The following is a 27051-nucleotide window of genomic DNA, read 5'->3' on the forward strand; positions in this document are numbered from 1 at the left end:
AACTTCGCTGGAATACAGGCACCTTTTTGTTTGTATTATGTAATCCCCTTACATGTATTGTTATTGCCCAAGCCTGAATATCACTATTAATTTGACCATGGGTGTTATCAATTCTAACAATACATCAAAATACTGTCTGAACATGTGTTTTGGCTTAATAAGCCCATGTAACATGTTTAAAAATCAATTTCAAGTTCCATAGTTTTTCAGTCTTATGCTATATTGTATACAGTGATACAGTACTCTGAATGTATCAAATATTGAATTGACACACAGAATCATAAGGATATGCATATTTGTCTATCCAATAAACTCAAATTGGGCAAAACTCACAAGCAGCTTCCCAGAGTCAGGCTGCAGTTCAACCCAGAGCTGAACAGACTCACTCCAGTTATTCCTCTGTTCTCCCCGACTGCTCATTTTATTCCCAAACACAGCAGTCACCTGAGGCCTTTTTTAATACTCTGGTTTCTCAACTGTCAGTTGGTAATAAGGGTGTGACATTTTCAAGGCCAGTATTTAGGTAAACAATGTCAATTCAATGTTGAGATTTGCAATACTGTGATTTAGTATTTGGGAATCCAGTGGAATGGTGCTTTGAGTTGAAAGTACAGAGTTTTGTTTTTGCTACATAAGCTTTTCACAATCATGTCCACGGTTCCAGTCTTTGTGTATATGTTGAAGAAAAACTGTAAACCCTCTGTACAGTTTGTCATCAGCTAACCTGGGAGCCATGTTGGTCCTGTTACACTGCCACAGGAAATTAAGAAATTCCTGGGACAAGCTTCTGTACTGTAAACAACATTTATTTAAATGTACAAAATCAGGATTATCAATTTAATCTTCATCTTCCTCCTCCTCTTCATCCTGGTTGATTTGGAAGTAGCGGAGCTCGTAGCTCTCCTTGGTGTTCGCCACCACACGCAGCCAGTCACGAAGGTTGTTTTTCTTCAGGTACTTCTTTGTCAGATACTTCAGGTATCTGCACAGCAGGAGACAAAAACTGTCAGTGCTATCAAGTTTGTCATTGTCATCTTCTTTTATTCACTTAACACAGGAAATATAATGCAATCCATGCAACCAATACTCAAACTTGTCATGTTTACACTTCAGTTTACTGTGATAGAGAAGCAGACCATCTGAGAAAAGGAGAAACCTGATTCAGGAACTGAACTGTCGAAGGGTTGCTTACTTTTCTGCTGATTGACTGAACCGACATTTGTTTAAACACTATTCCAGTGTCAACCTGATGCACTGAATGCACATAGTCTTTTCATGACATCAATAGCTTCACAGTTGGTGATGCAGATGATCAATTTTCTCTTCCAACTCTGGCCAAGAAAGCAAATAATGGTTGATATCTCAAAATGTCAAAACTGTTAAATAAGAAATGTCCACTGGTAACACATTAACAGTTCTTCACTTGTTTATCTACAGGAGATGTCAGTTTGTCACAGCACAAGGTTAAACTTCTGTCAACACTAACGTGTATATTATGTATGTGTTTTAACACCAGTAAACCAACTCAAAACAGCCGAGTCTTCTTTGAGTGGAAGAGTTTGCCTGTGTTTTTTTGTTGTGTCACGTTTGTCATCACAAACACAACAGAAACACGGGAACAGTAGAAAGCATAAGATCACATACTTCAGACTAAAATCATGCAGACCTCAAATTATTATCATTCTGAATAAGAAACATTACCCAGAAATTTTAGGCATGACTGATTTTTGGTGCTTATCCTGATACCAACATTGACAGTACCAAGTGTACCAAGTAAGTAGAGACAGAAAGGGTGAGACACATACAGAGGCAGAAAGAACAGGAAAAAAAACAGTTGCAGAGAGACAGACGGAGTGATTTAGACATTCAGTTATCACAGTCAGTCAGCTATGTGGTACTGGGAGATGCTGGCAGAATCAGACCTCTGCTATTGTCTGACAAACACCATGTTTCTCTGCCGCTACCTGCACGGAGAGGATGTGCCAGAGCATCCATCCCATCAGACAGGTTAGGGTCCAGTGTTTCCCATACATAGGCTGGGGCTTTAGTGAAATAGAGGAACTTTAGAGATGTGCAGGACAGTTTTTATATTTGATTTAAAACAAACTAGCAGTAGCTGTCTGTATGATATCAAGACACAAGATCTGTAAACATGATTTAGTGGATTACATCGTTGGACTCTGTTCTGTATACAGTGGTCGATGAACTGTTCTGTAGCTGAACTGGCTGGGATTACTTCTGTTGTGGTCCTGTTACACTGTTACATACTACTCATACAAACCACTGATGTCTGTGCATATTACTGGGATAAGGAGGAGTCTACAGTGTGGCTGCCTTCAGTGCCCTGTGCCTACTGTGGTCAAGGTCATAGTGCTGCGTTATATCATCCAGACTAGATAAACTGACAACGGGTCAGATGAGAGGTCTGGTACTAGGAGACCAAATATGACCTGAATGCCATTTGTCGGCCTTCGGTAAAATCAGTTGTCCAACATTTAACATTATGATGGGACCGCAAAGATTTAACATTAGCAAAAAAATATCTGATGTAACGATAGTCTTAGTCTACATTGAAAAATGTGACATTAGTTAAAGTCTGTCACGCATGTCTGGCTGCTGCATATCCAACTTTACCGTACAGCAGTTACCTGTGTCTACCATCAGTGTGTGTTATGGTTACCTTGGTTCAGTTCACACATCACATTGTGTAAATGAACTAGGTCGAGCTGGTGGATTTCAAACGCAGAGCCTCACAGGTCATATTTGGTGAGGTAAACTGGTTGGTATACCAGTTTCATCACAGTGTCACATTCTGCAGTGTCACTACCATCACAGGTGTTTTACTATATTAAAATACTCAGAGAGCTGCAGTACAATGCAGTGATGTTTTCCGGATCAGGATGGGATATATATCCTTCAAACTTGTAAATGACTAGAATGACCTTGCCCGTGCTTAGGTTTTGAATATAATGTTCTGCTGTGAGCCTGGAGTCCATTTTGCCATTTTCCAAATAAGCAGGTGATAAACAGTGAACAAGTGTCACTTGCCTTTTGGAGAAGGGCACCTCAGAGGAAACTGTGATCTTGCTCTTGCTCCTCTCGATGGAGACAACACCACCACCCAGGTTGCCGGCTTTCCCATTCACCTTGATGCGCTCCTGAAGAAAATGCTCCTAAAAACACACATGTGGAAACATCACACACACACACACACACACACACACACACACACACACACACACACACACACACACACACACACACCAGTGGCAGCCATTTATACACCATTGTTGTGGTTTGTTTGCACTGAAGCTTCTTGGGAAACATGGTTTCATTACTATACTGTGTACATGTCTTTAATGACAGTAAAGCCTCTTGAATCTTGAGTCACACGGTAAATGTAACTGGATTTTGGATATTGTGGTGACACTCACTTGTGTCTGGGATACATCAGCGTCACTGTTTATTGCATTTACTTAGTGGTAAACAAACTACTGAACATCTGATGAGCATTCGACTTACAAAGTTGGCAGCGTCCATGATGCCATCTTCAACAGGGTGGGTGCAGTCCAGTGTGAACTTCAGGACCTGCTTCTTCTTCTTACCACCTTTGCCGGTGTTTTGCTTTTTCTGCTAACAGGACAGGGCAGCGAGTTAACAGACACTCATTTCAAAGCCAGACCAAACACGAAGATTTCAATGTCAATTATTAATCGTTACATATAATCATGGTTTCCGCTGATAATGCGTGTTCACGTATGTTGACAAAAATATGCGGAGACGCGTCAAGAATAAATTCATTTAATCTTCAGAGGTGTTTGTTGAACAGCCCGCTGGCATGCAGAGGTCCGGACAAGCTATCCGAGTTAACAACGTGGTGAGCTCTGGAAGCTACGTTACCGCTGCGCTGGAGCCGAGTTAGCGTTAGCTTGTAGGAAGCTGTAGGCCACAGAAATCCTCAGCTTAGTTACATATGTGCTCATAAATACATCTTAAACCCGAACTCAAACATTACGAATCGACCGTGACTTCAGACAGCATTGCTGGTCAAATCCGCTCTTTTTCACACAAGAAAACCGACAATTTGGCAGATTTATCAACACGCGATTTTACTTACAAGAGGCGCCATGGCGGAGAAGCTAGCTGAAAGGAAGATCACAGTTTGCGCATGCGTGACATGTACGAATCAAAAACCGAGTTATCGATTGAATCCGTGCATCTGTGAAGATTTTTCCCCCCACTTTCATTTAAAATGTCAGAAAATGCTAAAGAGAAAAACTATGACAATATAACCCCCGGTCTGCATTATACAATGAACTACTGCAAAGTTAATATGTAAAGAACAGACACAGTTATTATTTTCTCAATATCTTTAATGAGCAGCGGCTTGTTACAGCTGCTTAGTGGAAAAGTGGAGATGGACAAGCTGTAGGAGAAGCATTCTTTCTTCTTGCTGTGACTCTTCACACGGAGGCACAGGGTTCACATTAAATGACTTAACCAAAAGACTTTCTCACAAGCAGCAAGACAACAGAAGAGTAGCTTTTGAAGAGACGCATTTTGACATATTATTTCATTTTCATAGTGTTCTGTGTGGATGTGGTGTGACCTCCCATTGTCATTGTATAATTGGCACCAGTGGCGGTTCTAGACCAGTTTTAATAGGGGGGCCAGGTTGGGGCCAGCTTTTTTGTTAGAGGGGCATATTTACAATTTCAACATTTTTAACCGGGTAGTAAACTGCTGGGACACTTAATTTACGCCTTTCCCTTAAGTGCAAAATCATTGCAAGAAATCTGTCATCGTATTATTGATGCAAACTCCCTGTTGGGGGGCCACTGGCCCCTGTTGCCAAATGCAACAAATGCACTGCATCTTTTTAATTGTTTTTTTTTCCTGTAAATCCAATGCATGTAAACTGAGATGCTGTCAGACCTAACTACCAAAAACAGCCAGTTCCAAAATGTTTTTTGGACAATGAGAGTAATAAAGACAACCTCAACAATAGTTGCCTTCATTTTATTTCACACATGTGGTTATGAGAAAACCTGCTTTGTGAGTAAATGCACAGTACTCAATAGCCAATAGTTTTGACTAAGAGCAATTTTTAAATACAGGCCAATGGTAAATGTATCCTATACTGTAAAAGTGCAACAAATCCAAAACTCAACTCAGGTGTGCCATACTGCAACAGTCAACTCATTATCTCAACACCTTGCACAACAGCCGATTCATCATCTAACCCTGTAAAGTTCACTTCACAGATATGCTACAAGTGTGTCACTTTAAAGGCAGAATGAGCAGGAAAAAATACATTGTACAGGTGAACCATGGTATCATCACTTATGACCCACTAGAGGTGTTCTGCATGTATTTTTATTTTTCTGTGTTGGGGACTTTTCTAGCAGCGAATGAGAATTTTTTTTTTCTATTTCACTTGTCCAGTCAGGAAAGCAGATCATAAATCTACTCAAGTCATTTCTTGCATCATATCCATCAAACTGTTTTATGTCATTCTGACATAAATACTGACCCGACAGTGTAACAGCCATAGAAAAATGACACCATTCATGTTTAGATTGGTTCCATATAAGCCTTTCTGTCACAGTTTTATTCAGTCACCAGGCTCGATCAGGAAAAATGAAGCTGAATTACGGCATGAAGGAAGCCAGTCTGCTATTCCACAAGTGAAACAGGAATAGGCATTGTTTTTCCCAGTCGCTATCCACAGGTAACAGTGAAACAACTGGAAAACTGTGGAAACTGCACTGCACTGCAAAAGAAAGAGAACCCTGCTGATGGAGGAGGAAGAGAAAGTGAAGAGGGAGAGTGATAGCGACCGAGGCTAAACGAGAGTGAAAAGAAGGACACCGATCAATGGCGAGCACTCTGGTGTCGAAGTCTTTTCCCCCGTTGATATTTGTTTGCTGTTACCACTGGTGACTTGAGGTGGTTCAGTAATACCACAGGGAAACACTGAAGGGGAGGGAAAGTTGTCCATTTCCACTTTAAGATTACTCAGAACAAGGACATTCTACGTGCTGTATCACAGTGAACTGGACTTGTTTCAGTTACTTGAAGGTGCTTCACCTCTTATCCAATGGGCTTCATCAGTTCTAACTAACCGCGTGGGAGTGTCCTTACAGAGTGGTTAAGGACACGTGTGAGCTCTGAGTTCCACTTGTGGGTCATGACCCAACCACCCTTCATGTGGGTTGCCAGGGCTAGGTGAGCCCTGGTGTGAATGGTAGTTAAGTTGCCTGGAGAGGGACCTCAGTAATGCATTGTAGGTGGGTGACATATGTAGAGTCTTAGGCCACCTCCTCTGTTCAAAGACAGCTGTTCCAGTTTGACATAGATAGATTGAAAGGGTAAAGGAATCCATCTGTCTTCTCTCACCAAGATGTTTACATTGTTGTCCTCAGAGGAATGATTTTTCTCCTTCAGATGTCAGTGGACAGCAGAGTCTCGACCTGAGGAGTTGGCCCTCCTGTGTTGTGCCATTCGTTTATGAAGAGGCAGTTTTGTCTGCCCAGTGTAAAAATCTGTGCAGTCCTGGCTGCATGGAACAGCATAATCTACATTACTCTGTTTATGCCTGGGTGTGTCTGCTTCAGTGTGCTGGTAGGTTTAAAGTGAACTGGGATATGATGTTTGTTGAAGATCCTCTGATCTCAGATGTTCCTGCAACAGGGGGAATGGTGATGTTGTTATGTTTTCACGTCTCCTCCTCTCTGTCTGCTCTGGATCTTTCAGAGGTTTTGACAAAGGTCCAGTTCAGGTAGCCACAGGTTGTAAGTGCTCCCCTGATGTGCTTCTGTTCCTTATCCTTCTCCAAGTAGTGGGCCCGGGTTCAGCCCAATGGTTTAAGGTTCTGATGACCCCCAGCTTGTGCTCCAGTGGGTGATGAGAGTCAAGCAAGTATTGATTTGTTTGTGTAGGTTTTCTGTAAATCTCAATGTTGAGGCTTCTGTCTTCCTCAGTGTGTACCGCACAGTCCAAGACAGGCTGACTGTCTCCTCTGACATCTTCCAGAGTGAACTTGATGTTATTGTCCACAGCATATCTATGTTCTGGAAAGGCTTCCACTTCCCTGTATTCAACAAACCTGGACCAGTAGCTAGGAGTAATTCCTGTGAAGATAATCACGGCTCTGTTCTCAACTTCTTCCATGTAGAGGTTGGCCACTATTGGGGACAATTGTGAGCCTATGGCACAGCCGTGCTTCTGTCTGTAGAAACCTTCACTGTGCTGGAAGTAGGTGTTCGTCAGACAGAGGTCCAGTAAGACACAAATGTGGTCTGGGGTGAAGTTGGTTCTGCTGGACAGAGTGCTGTCCTTTGGAAGGCATTTCTTCACCATCTTAACCGTTTCTTGAGTGGGAATACATGTAAAGACTGATGTGACATCATAAGAGACCATTGCTTCTGGTTGGGTCAACTACCCACAAGTGGCCCTAACGACTCTGAAACTCAGAGCTTGTCCTTAACAACTCTGGAGGGACACACCCACATAAAGTTTAAAAGCTTGCAAACTCCTCTCCAGTTAGTAAGAACTGGAGAAGCCTCTTGGATGAGAGGTGAAATGTCCTCAACAAACTGAAACAAGTCCAGTTGCCTACGATACAGCACTTAGATTGACCATGACCTGGATGACTGAGAACCTTCATCAATATGCAACAAGGAGATTGTGTCATAGGTGCAGAGTAACAAACATTCTAGCATATCAAGAAAGGTTAACTGGACCTCAGAATAATTGAAATGTTTACTTGCGCTTTAGCTCATAAACATCTTCAGCTGCTACCATTTCTTGTGAGTGCTAATCAGTACTGCACATGTGCAGCACTTAACAAAGATGAGATGGAAGCATAAAGCTGGAGAAAATGATACCTTTCCTGCTTATTTACCACTTGACTAGGCAAGTGAGTTCCTACTTTTTAACTTCTTTGCTCATTGTTTCTATTCTATTACAGTAACATACTTATTCTATTAATACTGTCCTCCATAAAAATGTATTGTTACTTTACCACGCACCCGTGTGTGAGAACGTGTGTGAGTCATCAGACCAAAACCTCCAGGGTGTGTAAACTTTTGATCATGAACATTTGGGTAGTTCGGGTTCTCATTATGATTTAAAAAGAGAAAACCAAATTGTTTGATAATAAATGGCTTCATCCAACCATCAACCATAACTGAAAGAAAAGATTTCGTATTATCAAATTACCAAATTCTGCCAGGGTATGTAAACTTATGTGCACAACTGTATAACACACACACACACACACACACAGATAAATACTACTCACTCACAAGCTGATTCCCAAACACATGTATATAATCACACAAACACACATGCGCATTGTTTTATCTGCATAACAAACATAGTATTTAGTAGATTGTGCAATTGGCCAAATTAAGACTAAATTAATGAATTTGAATATCCCATGCTAGTCCTGAGGGTTGACATAAGTATCACTTGGCAGGATCTGTACTTTAAGATAGACTGATGGTAGTGAATATGCTAAAACTGCAGCTAACATTATCAAACACCATGGTATGTGTACCCTAGAACGTGCTATGCTAAGCAACCTTAAGTTAGTGCCATGCTGCTTTAAGTTTGCCCCTAAGTGTTGTCATAGACTACTAAATATACAGTTGCATTTTTCCCTGGAGAATGATCTTTTTGATGTTGATCATTTGTTTGTACAGGAGCTGACCAATTGGTCAATCTTCTAAAAATATGTTGTATTCATTTAATACTCTGAATAAAATATTTCCGTCTTTAAATGTTACCCTGTGAAGCTTTCACGATTAAAAATTTAACATGGAACCTTTCTTTTTTTTTTTACTGAATTCTCTGTCTGTCTATCTCTCACAGTGAGATCAGGGTTTGGAGAGTGGATAGCAGCACTGTGAAGACATTCAGCAATGGAGGGACAGAGACAGACAGCATCTTTCAAACCCTTTACCAGTATACATCTCAGTCATTTGGTTGGTTTCTAATACAGTGATTTTGACTGGTCATTGGGGGAAAAACAATAATGAATAGATGCTGATGAAAATGATTGGACACATTACAGTTCAGGATGGTGACACATTAACAACACAAGACAACTAATGATGTACAGTATATATTAAACAGCAACAAAAATGAAACACAAAAGCCACTAGAGCAAAGGAAGTGGTGTCAACACTCCCTTTTTTCCATAAAGATAACACTCGGAGGTGAATCCAACTCTTCTTTAATGAAACACAACTTATCAGCTATCATGCCTCGTGTCCCTGTGTATACAAGCTGACAATGAACTGACAGACAAACAAGTAAGATGTTGTGAGTGATTTGTTTTAGCATCAGTGCAAAATGAGGAAGTGACTATCCTAATAGGCATAAATTAGGTCACTATTAGCCTTAAATTAGCATGATAATTCAACAGCCTCCTCACTGATTACATCTAAATAAATAGTCTCAAAAACCTGATAGAGTCCTTTACTTTCTTTACTAATTGTATCCATTCTATTTTAGTTAAATAATAATTCTATTGATACAGTCATCCATAAAAATGTGTTTTCCCTCTTACCACTCTGGTTGCACTGGTTCACCCTGTGTTCATGAGCTTATAAACTCTAGAATTCCCTGTTTCTTTGCTTTAGTGGATGGCTTTAGTTCTCTACATGGTCCATTCTGTTGGACATTTCAACCTGTAAATTATTAGGGAAACTTAAAAGAATACAATACTGAAAATATTTGGATGCGTATTGTCACTGTTGTCACCCCATCGACGAGGAGGCGAAGCCCTAAAATGAAATCATTTAGCCTTGGTGTGGAGAAACTAGAGTGATGATGCAGTAGGATCTGCCATCTTCCATATGGACTGATACTCAGAGGAGTGCTTTTCAGTGGGGTATTCTTTTAAGATAATGTAGGAATGGGAATCCCTAAAAGGTTGGTAATTCACCCAGGCCTTATGTCCTGCATCACACAGAGTGTGATGTGCTAGGTGTGCCTCTTTGGATGAACTAGCAAATGTACATTTTATCTAAAAAGTTGTTCATTAATCTTTGCCTTAACGTCAAAATTTAACCTCACTGTTTTTTTAACGCTGCTTGTGACCTTATGTTTCACCTAAAAATATTAAGAAACCTATCTTTAAAAAAAACAAACCCTAGTGAACTTGGTGAAGTTCCTGTGAATCTCAAAGACCTCCAAACATTTGCCATTAAAAGAATGGTCATGGCTCTGCATGTATGATGTATCATACAAGTCATCAGCAAAAACACTAAGCATGGTTAAAACATGCAAACAGAAGCACAAGAAACTGAAAGAGTGGCTGTTATTGGAATAATTGTAGAAGGGTGGAGGTTGTCTGGTCTTTAACTGGATTTCGGAAGTTGGTAGAAAAACAGCAGCCCTGCTGCCATCCAAACTGTCATGGTCTCTGTCTGCTAGCTACAGGCTTTCAGCCAGCTGCACGGTTTCTCTACAGAGGGCAGCTGCCATGGCAGACACAAACCTGCCAGGTCTGACCAGCTTCAGTGCTTCAGGTCTGTTATGTCTAGCATCCTGCTCCTAGGACTAGTTGACACGGATGCCTGAGATGAAGGGCAGCCCAGTAGGAACCTTCTTCTTGTACTCCACATAGTCCTCTGCAAAGAAATGGATGAGGGAGAGCTCCTCCTCCTCGATCCGCTCCCTGAAGAACCGCCAGCTGGCTATTGTGTAGCCCAATACACAAATCGGGTTACACAGCATGACCTGCAACAGTCAACATCATTGTCAATCAACAAAACAGAACATGTGGGAAGTCCTCACAATTTTCACAACCAAAGGGCAGCAAACCATTATGACATCTCTCAGTCATTGCAGGTCTGAGCTACAACAGCGTTGGAACATATCCAAGGTGCTAGGGTGACATTTGAAAGGCAAGAAGAGTGTATTACAATTAAATTCAAAGCTGAAGGCACTGTTGAACAGGCCCACACACCCCTGCATGGGGAAAGCAGCACCCATGGCCTTATTACCAGATGCTGACTGGTTGATAAGACTCGGAATTTGTATGTGTTTGCACAATGCACAAATGACTCCCATGTGCCTTCTTGTATCCATTTTGTGGCACCAGAGAACACCCAATAATTGTGCATTAAGTTCCACACACCATGGAAATGTCATTTAAATTGAATAATCATTGTCACAGAAAGCTTACTTCCTGTTATCCAGTAGGAGGCCCAATGACTACGACTCATAATGGGTATTTTAGACTGCCTTCAGAAAGGGACTTTTATCAAACATGAAATTTGGGGCAGATTTGACCATGTCCATAGGATATCTATTTCATGATGAAAGATCAGAATTTGCTATGTTATTTGGTAAAATCTCAAACTTTTAATATGTTTTCATGGTTAAGAACTTTTAGAAATGATGACCAACTACTAGGTGGATGAGATAACCTCGTCGGAGGAGGAGTTAGTAAAGTAGGACCCCTTTAAATTGCAAAAAATACAGTAAAATTTCAAAATCAATTCAAATGGCTGACTTCAATGTTGGATTTAGATCAAGGCACCAAGAGCCTTTTTTTTTAGTCTTAGAATGTTATCAGTGCCTCCTGAATATTGTCCATCTAGCTGAAATGTTTCCACTACCATCTGATTTAGAAATTGGTGTGGTAAAATAGATATTACTTTTTGCTGGTTCTGGGGCATGTGCCGGGCAAAAATTAAAGTTCACCACAACACTTTCAATGAAAACAATTTAACTTTTCAAAATAAACCAGCTTTAAACATGGTGTATATGTGTTTATAAATGGTACCCATCCTATCATATTTGTTAGACTTAATTTTAAAGCCTTTTGCACCATTAAATCACAGTGAGTAACATTTGACTAAAACACATGTCTGATATGTGATAATGCTTTGATGAATTGTTCATCATAAGTACTGATTATTGGTATGTGAATGTCTTCTAGAGGTGGGTGCAATTCATCGATGTGGCGATGCATCACGATGCGTCACGTGACGATTTGGCATCGATTAATTAACGCCAATGCTTTGCCGCAAGACGGAACAAAAAACACGTAACCGGAACCTTAAAGCGCGCGCACCGCCCGGACTGTTTAGTGAGTGGGACCACAACAAACGGAGCAGTAACGTTAGTTTCGGTTAGTGGTGCGCACCATGGAGCCGCGCTACAAACTCCCTCACCAATGAGTGTGAGTGCCACTCTGCTCTACTGTGTTTGTGTTGTGTTCACCTCCCTGTACTGAAGCTCAAGACTGAATAAGTTCACATGGATTAAAGTTCTCCGTCGCTACGACGGATTTCCGTCATTCAAACTTCACAGAGACGACTTATGAGATCGATGTAGATCGGAGGAGAACAAGTGTTGGCTGATCTTTATTGACAGATTGTCACACTCTGCAGCCAATGGTATCGTTAACAGCGTGTGCTGTCTGACCAATGACAGTGCAGTGACCCACACAGGGCGGGATCTAAACACGGAGCGGCGCTAACGTTTAGCTGCTTAGCTAGCAAGGACTCGTCGCGCTGCTACGTTATCAATTAGTTTCTGAGTTTAGTTAAATGTTTAGCTGCTTAGCTAGCAAGGACTCGTCACGCTGCTACGTTATCAATTAGTTTCTGAGTTAAGTCAACACGTGAGAACTCGTCTGACACGGAGAGTCTCCTGTTGTGTGCTACATGTGTGAAATAACAACTATAGTCTGGACTTTGTCTGCAGTGTATCTGTGTAAACGGCCTCAGCGTCCCTCCCCTCTGGCACCGTGAGTTACCATGGTTACAGGAACGCCCTGAAACTTTATAATGATGATCAATAAGAAGTTTTTGGTTAGTTTGACTGTACAAAATCATGAATGTAGCCTGATTTTAGCTCAATACTGAAATCTTGTATTATAACATATAGAACAAATGTAAAGCCTCAGAGCTTCTTTCATTACTAACAGTATGTAAGTGATGACAGAAAGGTGATAACTCTCCATCAGACTGACAAGGCTGCAAAAGTTGCTGTTTGTATGATGTATTTTTCTGTTAAACGATAAAAGGCTCAATTTAACAATATTATTAATAATAATAATTAATGATGATGAGAAGAAGAAGTAGAAAAATAGCGTACTGAAAAGTTCTCTAGATGGTTGATTATTTGAAAGAGTAAAACTTGAGAGAAGCTTGGCAAAAAAAAAGGCACAGTTTGATTTCATAGATTGAAAAATACACTGAAAAGACAAAAAACATTTTAAGTGTGAATAGAACAGCTGATCAGATCATCCTCCTCCTGTAAAACACTGCATTAAAAATCGCAATCATCGAAGAATCCTGGCACCAATAATTGAATCGAATCGACAATCGTTATAATCGAGGAATTGAAGAATCGAAGCTCCCATAATCGAATCGAATCGTGAGGTACCCTTGTTGGAACACCCCTAATGTCTTCAGGCCAGGACTCTTATCCAAAGTGTAAAGTTTGGATAAGATTTGACCATCTATAGTGAAGTTACAGCAACGTGCTCTTTCATGGTGAAACATTTAAAATTTGTGGACATTCAACAAATAATAACTTTTCATCGCAGACGGGTATAGTTGACTAGACTGAGCAAATTGGAAGTTTATCTGTTTTAATCCCTAGGAGGAGTTCATTAAAGTATGACACTTTTAAATGAGCATTACATTTAAAGTTCAGGGGTCAGAATTCATATTGGCAACGAAAAAACAGTATTGAAACATCTCTACTGTGTGTGTGCATACATACATGTTTAAGTCTGATTTCACTGTTTATAAAGCCTCTTTGAACTGAAAGGCTGTTGTAGCTCACCTGTGTTCCTGTGCTCCAGTAGAACCAGCCCACATAGGATGGGTGTCTGAAGTAAGAGTAGACCCCGCTGGTGACCAGCACATGGCTATGGGCCTTTTCATTCTGGACGATGTGGTTGAAGTTTGAACCGGCCGTCAGCATGGCCGCCTTACGAAGGCCTTCACCACACAGCACCATGAGCAGACCCACAAGGCTCAACCAGTTCAGCTGCTTCAGCTCTGGGAGAGAGGAGATGCTGATGTAGTTTACAGTAACGTTGGACACATGACAGGGCTCACAATGTGCAGGACAACATCCATATATAGGTCATGTAGGATCTGTAGAACTCTATATGTTCTTCAAACTTAGAGTAAAAAGCAACATGTCATCTAGTTGCCTGCAAGCAACCTGGACTGTTAACAATGGGGCACCCTCTATCCCTATCCACCCAGCATGTGGCTGCGCTTTTAGCAGCTACGAGGAGGTGACGCCCTAAAATGAAATCATTAAGACTTGGTGTAGAGAAACCAGAGTGATGATGCTGTAGGATCTGCCATCTTCCACATGGACTGATATTCAGAGGTTGGCTTTTCAGTGGGGTATTCCTTTAAGATAAGATATTAAGATGTTATCAACTTTAAAATGACTAATTTAGAATGGTGACTATTGCTAACCTAGGCATGGGAATCCCTGGGCTGTTAACAATGGGGCACACTTTATAAATGCAAAAAATTAAGTCATCTATTCCTTCAGTGATAATGATAATGAAAAAGTTAGCATTTTTTCTAAGTGATCTAAGTCTCCAATTAATGCTCACTACTGAACAAATTGCTGTGTTGTGTTACATATTAGGGAGTAGTCAAAGTAGCCAAATCCAAACTGCTATTCTTCCATTTCAAAGCACCTATTTTATAAAATCTTACAGAGAAATACTCCATCACTATGGATATTCATGACTAAATGAGCAACAATTCATATACCTTTTAAAGTTATCATTTCCAACCCACCCAACCTCTCCTCTCTTGTCATCCCTACAGAAAGAGTGGAAGCAGTGACAACTGCACAAGTTTTTTTACCGATTTTCTCATGCATATAAATACACATATGCATATACTGTGTAGATATATGATGTTGTAAATGTTTACCATTTATAGCACTTTTGGATTAAGAAAGTCTATAACTTACTTATTACTGATAATATGTACCATTCTGTTATTTAATAACAATGTCTGATACCATTCTGCAGCATAGAGAACCAGTTTAAGAAAGGCAAGGTACAGAGGAGGAGGAGGGAGCATGTTGCAGCGGTGACATCACACTGCTGCCTCCTTTTCACAGGAGACTATTAAACAATCTCCTGCATCTTGGTCCTCGCTCTGGAGGCCTGAACGGCCCTTTACAGATCTCAGCTGCATGCTAAGCTGCTATAGCAAGCTAAAGTCAAGTTGGAGAACCAAAACTTTTATGAAAAAAACTCAACTTCTAGGTTCTGGCACAACACAAGTAAGGTGAGATGAGAGAGGAGATGATGACAACAGACGTACCTGGAACGGTCAGCTTCTCCACTGTGAACTCCACCCATGACGAGACAGCAGCTAGAGTGTACTCCACGCTGTGGTTTAGCAGGAAGGAGTCCAGCGACAGGCTGCGAGGGTTAATGATGGCCGTCACCAGGTACTCAGAGTAATGGAAGAACGACAGAGAGCACATGTACCTGCAGAGAGGCACCATTAGTACACAAGGTCAACTGCAACTGACCTGGATAACAAAACACATACAGCGGTCAAAATATGGTAGGTGCCCTGCTTCATCTCTGCAGAGATGAAAACAATTCATCAAAGCATTATCACATATCAGACATGTGTTTTAGTCAAATGTTACTCACTGTGATTTAATGGTGCAAAAGGCTTTAAAATTAAGTCTAACAAATATGATAGGATGGGTACCATTTATAAACACATATACACCATGTTTAAAGCTGGACTATGCAGTATTTACAATGATAAAAAGGTCACAATAAAAACTCAGAAATATTCATTTGATTAATATCCTTTCAGAACTGAATTAACAAGCTGTCTTCATAATGAAATAAGTTGCCCTGAACAGTGTTTCAAACTAAACAGGTGGTACAGGCTACTAAAGGTGACAGTGTGTTAGTTGTTTATTCAGTCATCAAAATCAATCTATGCAGATTTTTCTGCTCTGATTAAAACGTCTTCGCTAAACTACATAGCGCACCTTCAAACTTTAACAACAACGATGACATACATAAGTAGCAGCATGTTACGTAAATGATTACATTTTTTATAATAAAATGATCAGTGAGGTCAGAACATATCTACATACCATCCAAAATGTGTCCAGGTGGTCTCAGAGCAGCTTATAATTAAGCCACAGCCGAAAGTGACTCCCAGGAAACAGGATCTCACAGCAACCTGGAACGAGTCCGAACATGCAGGTTATCCCGGGTCATTCAATGCTTTTAAATACCCAAATAAAACGCGCTATCCCGCCATATAATACGCGTCAGCGGGCTAACCCATGCTTGAGATCTGGGATTTTAATGATCAATTACCTGCTAATAAAACCCCACACCTAGCATATATGGAGAGGATAGCATCGCTCTCTAGGCGGTACTCTTAAAGTCGGTTGCTTTCTCCTAAACCCCGAACTACCATTTGGAGCAAAGACTAAACATTTAGCTTAATTTCAACCAATATGTGTTAAAAGTGACATTGTTGTACATTTGACACAAATCAAGACAACACTGTGTAACCAGTTTTCAGGACAGGGACCTGCTTCATATTTGGTCACGGTACAGCTATCTGTCACGGTATTTTACAAAATGAAACTAAAAGCAGTGGGAGGCATGTAGACTGCTCCCCACGGCAGCTTTACCTGGATTAGGCTTCTATCTGAGGAACACCGACACGGCCCGTCTCTGCGCTCTGTAGCTAATAAGATTAACTAACGTAAGTAACGCTAGGTGGCTAATGTTAGCTAGCTCGAGGACTTACTTTACGTTAGCCAACATTAGCAGTGCGAAATTAAAGCTTAAAAGGCGAAGGAAGTTATGACTGATGCCGCCGAAATTAATGTTACCTTTACAGCTGATAGCGCCAAAACTCACGTAAGATAAAATGAGACACATGCCAAGAAGTTGGTGCCACTACCTTATATCAATGCTTACCTTGTACAGAGGTCCCCTGTATATGATTAGCAAGAGGCCGTTGACAACTGCAATATGGATACAAATCGCTATTTTTCCGGGAGTTTCCGTCAGGTAATCAAAGACCCAGTCAAGATGTCCAAACCAGGTTCTGGTCAAAGGGATTACAATCACGCTGAGTCCTAAAATAAATGCGTTTATACTTACTCTTCCTTCTAGTACCAACTTACTGCCTGCCATGATGGAAATACTGTGCGAAGCGAACTCTCGCGATACTTCACTACCAACACTGTGACGTCCATTCATAGCGTTCATATTCTGTCAGCAACTGAGTAACATGACAGAACCCTCTGGGTGTGTATGGAGCTCTGGGGAAGAAAATGCCACAGAATCAAGGCCGTATCCATGAAGTCAACATTCTAATCTGAGCTGAATCTAAAATTTGAAAAACTAATTTCCTGTCACTTGAAAGTAAAATATATAAAAAGTTCACCCAAGATATCCATTTAGAGGGGGCATTTTGAGCATAACTGAATAGGACAGAAACTCAAGGACCATGTAGATTTTAGAAATTGAATCGTCAAGAAAATATATAAAATATTTTATTTCTCCATATTACATTTTCACTCTTCATGACATTCATTCAGTACAGAACAGGTTTCATTTACAATTGCATTACAACGCTCTTGCAGCACTCGTGCCATGTCATTTCCATCTCTGCTTCACTGAGAGGGTCAGTCTTGATAGAGCCGTCATGATCCATAGAGCTCACTCTGCTTTGCTTTGAAACACTGCAGAGTCGGACACTAATCCTGGCTGATGAGTTCACTCTCCAATCCATCCATCCACAATTTTCCCGTAACTCACATTCTACTTTCTTTGGCTGCTTGAGAAGAAATTGGAAATCTTGCTTTGTGTCTTTAAAATAGGTGACGATGGAACTGAAAAACAAAAAAGAAAACATGCAAAATGAGTTGGAAGTTAATAAAGTCATAATAAGTCTAGTTATATTTAATATTGACATGATAGTACCTTTATTTGTTTCATAACTAATAACACTGTTGTTGTGTCTGTGGAAATTGAACTGAGACAAAACATAATTTGCAATATGGTTTTTTTTCCCCCAAAAAAGTTTAAATGTCCAACTTTAGCACATCATTGATAATGTATAAGAAGATCCAGTGGCAAATTATCCTTTTAAAGATCAGCCTACAAATATTCTATATTCTTATCAACAATTCTCCCAAAGAGACCCAAACCAACATTACATTTTTCCACTGACAGGTATACTGTGTGTATCAAAGCCTGAGATCTCTTATTACTCTGTGCCAGAGTTGCATTGTTTTTAAACATATTATATTGAACACATGTTGAACAAATTATCCACATTTCACCTGTTTCTCTCATGCCATGTGCTCCATTGCAGCATACACACTAATGCATTGTGGGTTATGTGATCTCCTATTTCAACATGCTCTTTAGAATTTTAAACTCATGTTATTAACATTTTGGTCCTCAGCTCTCCGGAGCATTGTTAATAAAGTGAATACAAGTAACCAACAGTGCGCAGGACACATTAGTTTCTTCGTAGCCAAGAGTACTGATCCAATACAAGAACTTTAGGTGTTTTAATTCGACTATGAGAAATCCGATCCGGTCCGATTTTAGTCAGACTAAGGTGTATACATGCATCTTAAAAATTCGATCATAATCGGACTAACACAGTAATTTGGTTTTCTTGAGTGTCATGTAAATGCACTGTTTGGGTGGGTTTCGCTAAACCCAGCACTGAAAGCTGGGGGAAACTGGTAGCTTCTGTCAAAAGTACCGACTAATCTTATCATGTTACAAAAACATGTTTCTATTATACTATAATACTGTGCATTGCGTTATCTTTACCGTGTCTTTGCAGGTCTTCACTTAGAGCAGGAACATCAGCAGCAGAGTCCGACTGACCGACCAAAGAATCTAACATGTCTTTGTACTGCTTCTTATGGTGAGGTCGAATAAACACACCAAATCCTTATGAAAACAAAGATCAAAGATAGTGTTAAGGTGACTGCTGTTCAAACCTCCCAAATTTTAATGAATGTAGATGTATGTAGTAAACTGTTAGAACCTACTGACTAGAAGGTTAAAGTCCTCATCTCTCTCAGTGAACAAGCTCACCACCGTGGTCACCAGGTTTTCATAATTGTCTGTTTTCTTGTAGCTATAAATGGCCTGAAAGAGCTGAGCTGATTTTTCTGCTCCAAGAGCTTTTTTCACATCAGCCAGAAAGGCAGCATGGACTTCACTCTTTGGAGCAGAACCTGAATAACATGACAAGACAGTACTGGATTTAATTTTAAAAACATCCATTCAACACATGGAATATACTTGCCAAAAGCTAAATGACATTGTTATTCAACCAAAGCAAACTCCAACCCACTAGTTCATTGAAATGTGTAGAGAGTAAGACATATTTATGTTGTGTGATATGCAGACACTATATCACATGTAACATTGGCTGTGTCCATTGTGCCTGCATGAGCAGAGTAGCATACATAAAGCTTATATAACATAGCAGAAATGAGAAAACTGACACAAACTGAGACTAAAAAGTATCGAGATCAATGCTGCAGAACCAGAGATATTTTGTATTTAATGCAGCTTGCTGTCTGCAGGCTAGCACACAGTTGTCAGTGTAATATGCTAGAAGCAAGTAATATAGCAGCAAAGATCAGGGGCAGCTAAAGAGGACAGGTAAACATACTCCGCTAACTCCAAGCCAACAGACTTATTTAACTGACACTGACTCAAGTGACATAACTTGTGGACATTTACCAGATTCACACCGCTACCTCTGGAGACACCAATGGATTTATATTACCTTATTACATATGCAGTAGCTCCCCAAAATCTGGAAACACAAGCTCAGGTGTAAACTCAGGTCACTCACCCTTTAACTTCTTGGTAGCATGTGATTGGCTATATATAATAATAAAGTTCTCTGGTAAGGCTATATCTGTGTCGTCCACACTCACTGAAGCGCTACACAGAGCACTATGGCAAGGTTTTTTGCCATTAATATTTAATTAATCACACCTACAAATGCATCAAATACTTCAGAATTACTGAATTCAAAAGTTATGAGAATATAACGTCCTACCGGTCTGAGGTCCCCCTAATCCTTGCTGGTTTAGATGCGGTCCTCCTTTGTTGAGCTGCTGTGTGTTCAGCTGAGTGCAGTTAGACGTCCCACTGGGGGAATCTAGAGCCACAGCTGCCTGACTGTCTGTAGCTTTAACAAAACAAAACACATGAGAGTCGGTCTTCTTTTTCCGACTCCAATATCAGTTAATTCAGTCCCCTGGAATGAGTTAAGCAGAGACAAGTCTTGTTCAACTGTTCTGCTGTTAGTCATGAAGAATGACAATAACAAGCAACAGTTTATAGGCTGCATACACATACACACACTGCTGTATTATTACATTTTACATACATTATTTAAACTGACCCTGTGGGGTACAGATATCTTGTAGCCTATATTTTTAAAGACGTGTAAATGACAGGTGTTATGGTATGAATGCAATAATCTATGGGTTGGGTCTAATGATCTATGTTTTACAAAATAGGATGGTTTGAAAATGCCATAGCCATCAGTGCTGGAAAAAAGGTTAAAACTAATAACTGAACCGAATCGTAACCTTGACGGCCCAGATACACCAAACCCCTACCGAAGAACTAGAGCTGATGGAGGCCGACTGTTGCATCTCCTCCCATCGCCTGTGTCTCAACAAATAAGCTCCACTTGAACAAACGGCAAAGACTACAGCGAACAGGCTAGTATGCTGTGCACCTGCTTAAGAGGAAATAACTCTCCATACCACTTGGATGTGCGTCTGACCCACGTTTAACCACGTGTCAGTGGTTTTACAAATTCCTGCTGCCTTCCTAGTGCGACAGCCATGCTCGCCAGTCAGGAGTGCCCTGCTCCTCATGAACCAATAATGCTTACCAACCAAACTTGGCACAGAAGACTGCATACACGCCTACCAACGACAACTCGTGAAACCCAAGTAGAACTTTAGATTTGTGGTGCGGAAAAATGGCATCCTCTGATCCAACAGCAACCTTGGATGATTTAAATCTATTACAAAGTGGATATTAAACTAAAGCTTAAAAAATTAAATTCAAGATTTGTTGAGCCCTAGTGTATTTACCTAAAGCCAGCTAACATTAGTCACTATATGCAACTGGTCACACTAGATGAACAAGTCTATACTAAGATTGGGGGATTGGATGTATCTATCAGGTTCAATCGTTGGTCTATTGCCAGTTAGTTTTTCTTTTTAGATTACTGGGCTGTTTTTGGTCATTTATTTTGCTAGTTAGTTGCCTCTGCAAAGTGAGAAGACACCAGTTGGCAACAGCAGGGTTTCCTCTACATGTAATTGAATGTGGCGCACCGCCACGGCAAAATAAAAGCCGCCACACCTTCAGAATATTGTTTTGGTTTTTTTTAACCTTGTTTTTATGTTGTTTTATGTTTATATTCATGTAAATTATTGTATGAAATGTGATTTTGGCACAAAACATGGTGTTTTTCGTGAAATGTGACGCTACGCTGCAAATAGCCTACCCTTATTTTGAAAAACCAACACCGGAGTCACCACCTGCCCGTCTAGCTGCGGCGCGCGAAAGAGGAAGAGAGTAGAGACAACAGTCCGACGTGGAGGGAGAGAAAAGGGTGAAAGAAAGGTACCTAAGCTAGGTTATATATTTTTATATATATATACAGTTTTGTTCAAACCAGTGAAAACGACCCTAATGTATAAATCAGGGTTCGTACATAATTTTCAAGGTCAAATTCAAGCACTTTTCAAGCACTTTTAAGGGTCATTCTCAAACTTTTCAAGTACCTTATCGCTGGGGTAAAATACATATCTACAGGAATATATATACACTCATGATTATTTTTGTTTTCATTTTTTATCACAATTATGTACATTGTATTATGCTGTAAACATCTAAAATGATTTTTCATAATAGCAAAAACTTTAGAAATTAAAGGTGTTTTATCCAAAAAAAGGGAAGCCACTTGGCGTTCTTCAGGCACACTTGCACCGAGACAAGGAGATACCCGAGAACACCCTGTAATTTTCTTTTTTGACACAAACCTTTTTAAGTTGTTCGCCTATTCATCAAAGTTCATTAATACTGAACATGTCATCAGTCCAAATTGCATCAAATTAGCCATCCTTCTCTAGGCTGCATGTGTGATGATACACACACACCGATTTTATTTCTCTTTGTACTAAGCAAACTATCCAGTCTGATCCCAATTTTGCCAAGACACAGAGTTATAATGTCAAGCACTTTCAAGCACTTAAACTAAAATCCAAGCACTTTTCAGACCTTGAAAATGCAACATTGAAATTCAAGCACTTTCAAGGATTTCAAGCACCCGTACGAACCCTGATAAATGGATTAGGCTACAGAAAAAATCCTGATAAATGTGTTATTGATCAGTTAATACAGGATACGCATTATTTCTCTCATTATTTCAGAGAGATTCTTATTTTTATTTTATTTTTGTACCATTGACACTTGTTAAAGAGAGATTACTTTCGGCCTAATAAAGCATGTCGAGTCTTTGGTTATACAGTAGAGAGAGATATTATTTTGTTGTAGATTAATTTTTAACTGTAAAACTTAATTTTCTATTGATAGAGGAAACCTGTTACGCTTCAGATACACGTTTTGAACAGCAGGACATAACGTTAGCTTAGGTAATGCCCAGGTCATTTTCTGCCATGACTCTTTTCTGGTTACATTTTCAGATGAGTATATTAAACTATTTTCAAAAGAAGAGAAAGGTTCCAGAGGGAGAGAGTCAGGTAATCTTACATAAAGGAGAGGCTCAATGTTCTTGACTTATTGTCGTGATGTTATTCCCTCAAGTCAATAGAAATGATAATGATGTGTACCATGATAAGTGTAATATTTAAATATTCCTAACATTACCTGCGTGGTATTGGTGATGTGAACGAATTTAACACTTCCCAATATTATATTAGATAAGAGCACAGGCAGAAGTAGTGCAGGAGGTGAGTGGAGGAGAGAAAAGAGGAGAGGCAGAGAAGGAGGTTGAGGTATTCAGTATAGACTAGTTTAGTTATTTAACTTATATCTTTAATTTGTTGTTGTTGTGTTTGTTGTTTTGGCCAAGTGATACTGCAAGATCCTGTTTTCAATTATTATTTTCAAGCCATGTACCGGAAACCCTATAGTAAATAATGTATTTAGAAAAACATTCAGTTTGAAATAGTCATAATTTCACATTTCAAAATTCATGTTGCCGTCGTCGTCATCACCACCCCTCTTCCACTCGGGCAGACCTCCCCCACAGTTTAAAACCATACTGGAGGAAACCCTGAACAGACTCATTCAGTGAGTCAACTTTTTATTCCCAAAAGTTTTTTAACAAGTATGCTCTCAGGCAGAGAATAAGTGTAAAAATGTTTTCTTCCTTGACATTTTGAGAGTTAATTTGGTTCACTTTTTGTTAATTGTAAGAGGACGAATGTGCTATCCCTTCTATCAGAGCTAACGTAAAAAAATAAACTTCCGTTTAAAAGCTGCTACCAGTTTCTAATGTGAGAGTTGTTTCTTCTTTGAATCTCTTTAGCTTTTGGCATGTTGCTCGGACAAAAGAAGCATCCCGATGATGTGTTTCCAGACCTCTGGAAGAGCACTGTTTATATTAAATATACTTCTAAAATTTAGGTTTTATTAAAAAACATGAATTGAAAAAAAAAATGTACAAAAATATTGCATCTTTGAGCCAATATTCATTTCTAACATACAGTATGAAGATGAGTGCAATGTTTCATACCTCCATGCAGCTTGAGTGCCGTCTTCTTGTCCTTTGTCAATGAGTGATCAGGTTTGTATCCACAGCCCTGCCCCGTAAGTTCCTGGCATTTCTCATCAAACCTCTGCTTGTGATGTGCACGAACAAACTGGTAGAGGCCTATGAAACAGTGGCTGCATTAGAGACCCACTAGGGACAAAGTTAACATGAAAAGAGACAGACACACACTGTCTGGATGCTCAGGCAAAAACAACATTCCTTAGACATCCTCTTGTGTCTTATGTTTTCCGTTTGTTAAAAATAATAGTGTTTGGTAATTATCCATGTTTGGAGTACTGTGCTGTTCTTTTGATAGCACTCGTTGATATCTTGCTTCAGATAATAATGAAGTGAGAACAAACGCCTCTGTTAGTTGAGCGCGCTCTCACACACACTTTGATTTTCACTTTCATTCAGTTGATTTGTGCTTAATTGAACATTGTGATAGCTTGCATTAGGAGCCTGCTCCTACTGTGCTTTATTGAGTGCCCCTCAGTGTTAAATCAGCGTTTGCAGTTGCTTGTGAGGTTTGCAGATCTGCCATTCAATCACCCATTTGCAGCAGACGTCCATGTTTTCCCAAGCAGATGCACTGCAACGCTTTCAGACTGGAAGTCAGAAAAATAGACTTGGAAATATCTACTTTCTACTTGGAATGGTATGCAGCGTTAGTTTAGGGTATTAGCATTCTAACATAGGCTAACAGAATCAGCACATATACTGAAAGATAGATCTTGGGATTCTATAACATATTTATGATATCAGATAAGGTATCAGATTATTCAAATAAAAACTGATCTGAATTGAAAACTATTTTATTAACCAGGCCTTGAGGATAATGGTGCTAGATAAGATGAAAACTCAGAGGATCACCACATTGTTACAATTCATCCTGAGGGAAACATGATCGCTGAAACACATTTCTTCACATTCTGTCCAATAGTTAGTAAGATATGTCAGTCTGGTAGATCCAAACTCACACCGTAAATGTGCAGGCTGCAGCAGATGCTGTGTTGTTGAGCAGAAGACTTACCCCGGAGCAGGCTGTGAGTATTAGCATCCTCAGATAAGACAGTGGTTTTAGTCAGCAGGGCGTCCAGGTTGTCACTCTTCTTGTAGGTCTGCAGTGCCTGTACGATGCACTCAAAGGTGACCTGGCTCAGTGACTTCTTCATCTCTGCCAGAAAAGTCTTTGCCCTGCTGTCCTTATTTTCCTCTGACCTGGTCTTTTTCTTTGACAAGGACAGACAAAACTTTTCATATTACTAACGCACTTTATTCATTTATTTTTAAATTCAACTTATTAATAGATATCTGCAGCACATATTAGTTACAGCTAACTAACTTGATTGAGACCATATCAGTTTCAACAACCACAATGTACTTGTTCTGTAAATGAAATAAAATTGAAAATATAATTCACATTGCACATGAAACACACGGATACCAACATAAATATGAATAAATGAAATGATTGTAGTCATAACTTAATAGAAAAATTGGTCAGTGTCAACTCAACTCAGTCAGAATAACATCTGGTGACTTCTAGTTTCAGAGTGACGCAGTTGTCATTTGGGTGTGTTTATGTTAAAGGTGCACTGTTGGCAGACTGCTATCTCAAGGTAGCAGAATGCACCTGCGCCACAGACCCAAAAAAAGCTGGTCTAAAGTCAAAGTCTGTATCCTGCTATTTAAAGAGCGCAGTATTTAGATAGTAAGATGCGACTACAGAGGCGGGTCACACCAGTTATTTTAAACTTTCCCATGTGCACAGTACTGTCACTGTAACAAATATTGTGGCACATTTAATCAGCAAAAGTAAAAGCTGTAGTTATAAACTTTTAGCTTCTAAAATAAAGTGTGGAGTGAAGCAGCTGTCCCGATTGATCCTGTCTTAAAGTATTTGCTTTGCTTTAGATGTTGTGCTACAGACCGTCTTAACCGGGCCCTAGAAGTGCAACTCCTTTGTTCAAGTCTCACTTACATTATGGTGTATTGTTAATAGTAAATCGAACAGTGCTACTGTTCTTTAACATAACATGTACCTGTTCTTGGACCAATCTAATTTTACGTTTGCCTCCTCGCATCTCATCATCCATCCTTTTGTCATGTTGAAGGGACAGTGTGGACAAACGGTTTGCCTTAAAAAGACAAAGCACAATTGAATAATTGAATGAATAGGAAACTGTCATACAAAAAAATGTACCTTGTCTCATTGTTGTCTGAGGCATCAGTAATAGTTGTACTTGCCCATGTCAAGCATGGGCTGTAAAGCATAGTATGAAGCTTACCAATAATGGTACTGTACCAGACATTTACCACAGTTAAATTGCCAATTGTATACACAAGCCTCATTTTTTCCACAAACTCCAAACAGGACAGAATACAGCTACCTTCTCCTCTCCAACAACAGCATCATCATCCTCTCCAATGCCGTGGTCACCTTGCTCCAGAGCATCTAGCAGGTTGGCTGGTCTTCTCTGACTCTCCTTCACCTCACACTCATACTCAATACAGATTCTGGCCATCCCATTGGCTCCAGCTTGCTCATCTGATCACAAAGCCAAGATAACAGAGAAAAAAAAAATCATCAACAAATGTTTCCTCTGTGAAATACTGGCATGCAATTGGTCCCTTTATCCCTCTGCTTACTGAGTCTCCTCCTCTTCAGGCTGGGAAGGTGGGTGTCCAGCACCTTGGCCTTTTGGGTGTTGGAGCTTTGGGAGTATGAGCAGGAAGCGAAGCCAGAGGACCGAGTGTCTGGCAGACTTAATGTGTCACAGCTCTCTGCTACAGTTTTCTTCTCTAACACAGGCCTCTGGCAAATTTAAATACATATTCAACTGCCATTATGCAGGGCACAATCAGGTCCAATGTTCGGAGGCTTTTGTCGGCACAGTACTGTCTGTTTCTTTGTTATTACAGCAGGACAGTGATTCATTGAACAGTTAATCATGAGAATAGAACCTACCATTTTCTGTGCAACCCTGAAGAACTGAGAGACATCACGGACCACATTCCCAAAGCCGTCATACAGACGCACATAAGGCCTGACCCATGATGGAAGCTGAGCCCTCGCATCAGAGTTTTTAAACCTGGGAGGAAAGTCACATGTTACTGTAGCTAAGAGGCATTCGAAGGAAGTGGGATTTGAAATGGTAGGGAGGGTTCAATGAAGAACACTATA

The 27051-nt window shown here is 40.0% G+C and overlaps 3 protein-coding genes and 1 pseudogene across 4 annotated transcripts in view; all 4 read right to left on the reverse strand.

Moving 5' to 3' along the window:
- Positions 1–785: 785 nt before the first annotated feature.
- LOC115585140 (60S ribosomal protein L22) lies at positions 786–4239 on the reverse strand. Of its 2 annotated transcripts, none has more exons than XM_030423277.1 (4): positions 4118–4239; positions 3523–3630; positions 3049–3173; positions 786–982 (listed from the first exon to the last, which is right to left on the reverse strand). In XM_030423277.1, exons 1-4 carry the CDS (start codon positions 4127–4129, stop codon positions 838–840), a joined length of 390 nt encoding a protein of 129 aa, XP_030279137.1. In that variant the 5' UTR covers positions 4130–4239; the 3' UTR covers positions 786–837. The 2 variants fall into 2 exon arrangements, with proteins under 2 accessions (XP_030279137.1, XP_030279136.1); XM_030423276.1 differs by having other exon boundaries at positions 3523–3633.
- A 116-nt stretch (positions 4240–4355) lies between these two features.
- LOC115585138 (uncharacterized) lies at positions 4356–8665 on the reverse strand (annotated as a pseudogene).
- A 283-nt stretch (positions 8666–8948) lies between these two features.
- On the reverse strand, positions 8949–17292 carry icmt (isoprenylcysteine carboxyl methyltransferase). The gene is made up of 5 exons (XM_030423275.1): positions 16988–17292; positions 16144–16232; positions 15342–15511; positions 13819–14036; positions 8949–10752 (listed from the first exon to the last, which is right to left on the reverse strand). Exons 1-5 carry the CDS (start codon positions 17279–17281, stop codon positions 10573–10575), a joined length of 951 nt encoding a protein of 316 aa, XP_030279135.1. The 5' UTR covers positions 17282–17292; the 3' UTR covers positions 8949–10572.
- A 246-nt stretch (positions 17293–17538) lies between these two features.
- Positions 17539–27051, reverse strand: part of rtel1 (regulator of telomere elongation helicase 1) — a 31804-nt gene continuing 22291 nt past the window's right edge. Inside the window, exons 24-33 of the mRNA XM_030423273.1 lie at positions 26836–26959; positions 26517–26682; positions 26258–26415; positions 25910–26005; positions 24898–25096; positions 23847–23984; positions 20118–20249; positions 19090–19278; positions 18866–18988; positions 17539–17907 (exon numbers count right to left, since the gene is read on the reverse strand). Of these exons, the coding sequence (XP_030279133.1) occupies positions 17837–17907; positions 18866–18988; positions 19090–19278; positions 20118–20249; positions 23847–23984; positions 24898–25096; positions 25910–26005; positions 26258–26415; positions 26517–26682; positions 26836–26959 (1396 nt within the window). The 3' untranslated portion in view covers positions 17539–17836. The remainder of the gene's footprint in view (positions 17908–18865; positions 18989–19089; positions 19279–20117; positions 20250–23846; positions 23985–24897; positions 25097–25909; positions 26006–26257; positions 26416–26516; positions 26683–26835; positions 26960–27051) is intronic.

Source organism: Sparus aurata, chromosome 7 (assembly GCF_900880675.1).
Source record: "Sparus aurata chromosome 7, fSpaAur1.1, whole genome shotgun sequence".
Lineage (NCBI taxonomy): Eukaryota > Metazoa > Chordata > Actinopteri > Spariformes > Sparidae > Sparus > Sparus aurata.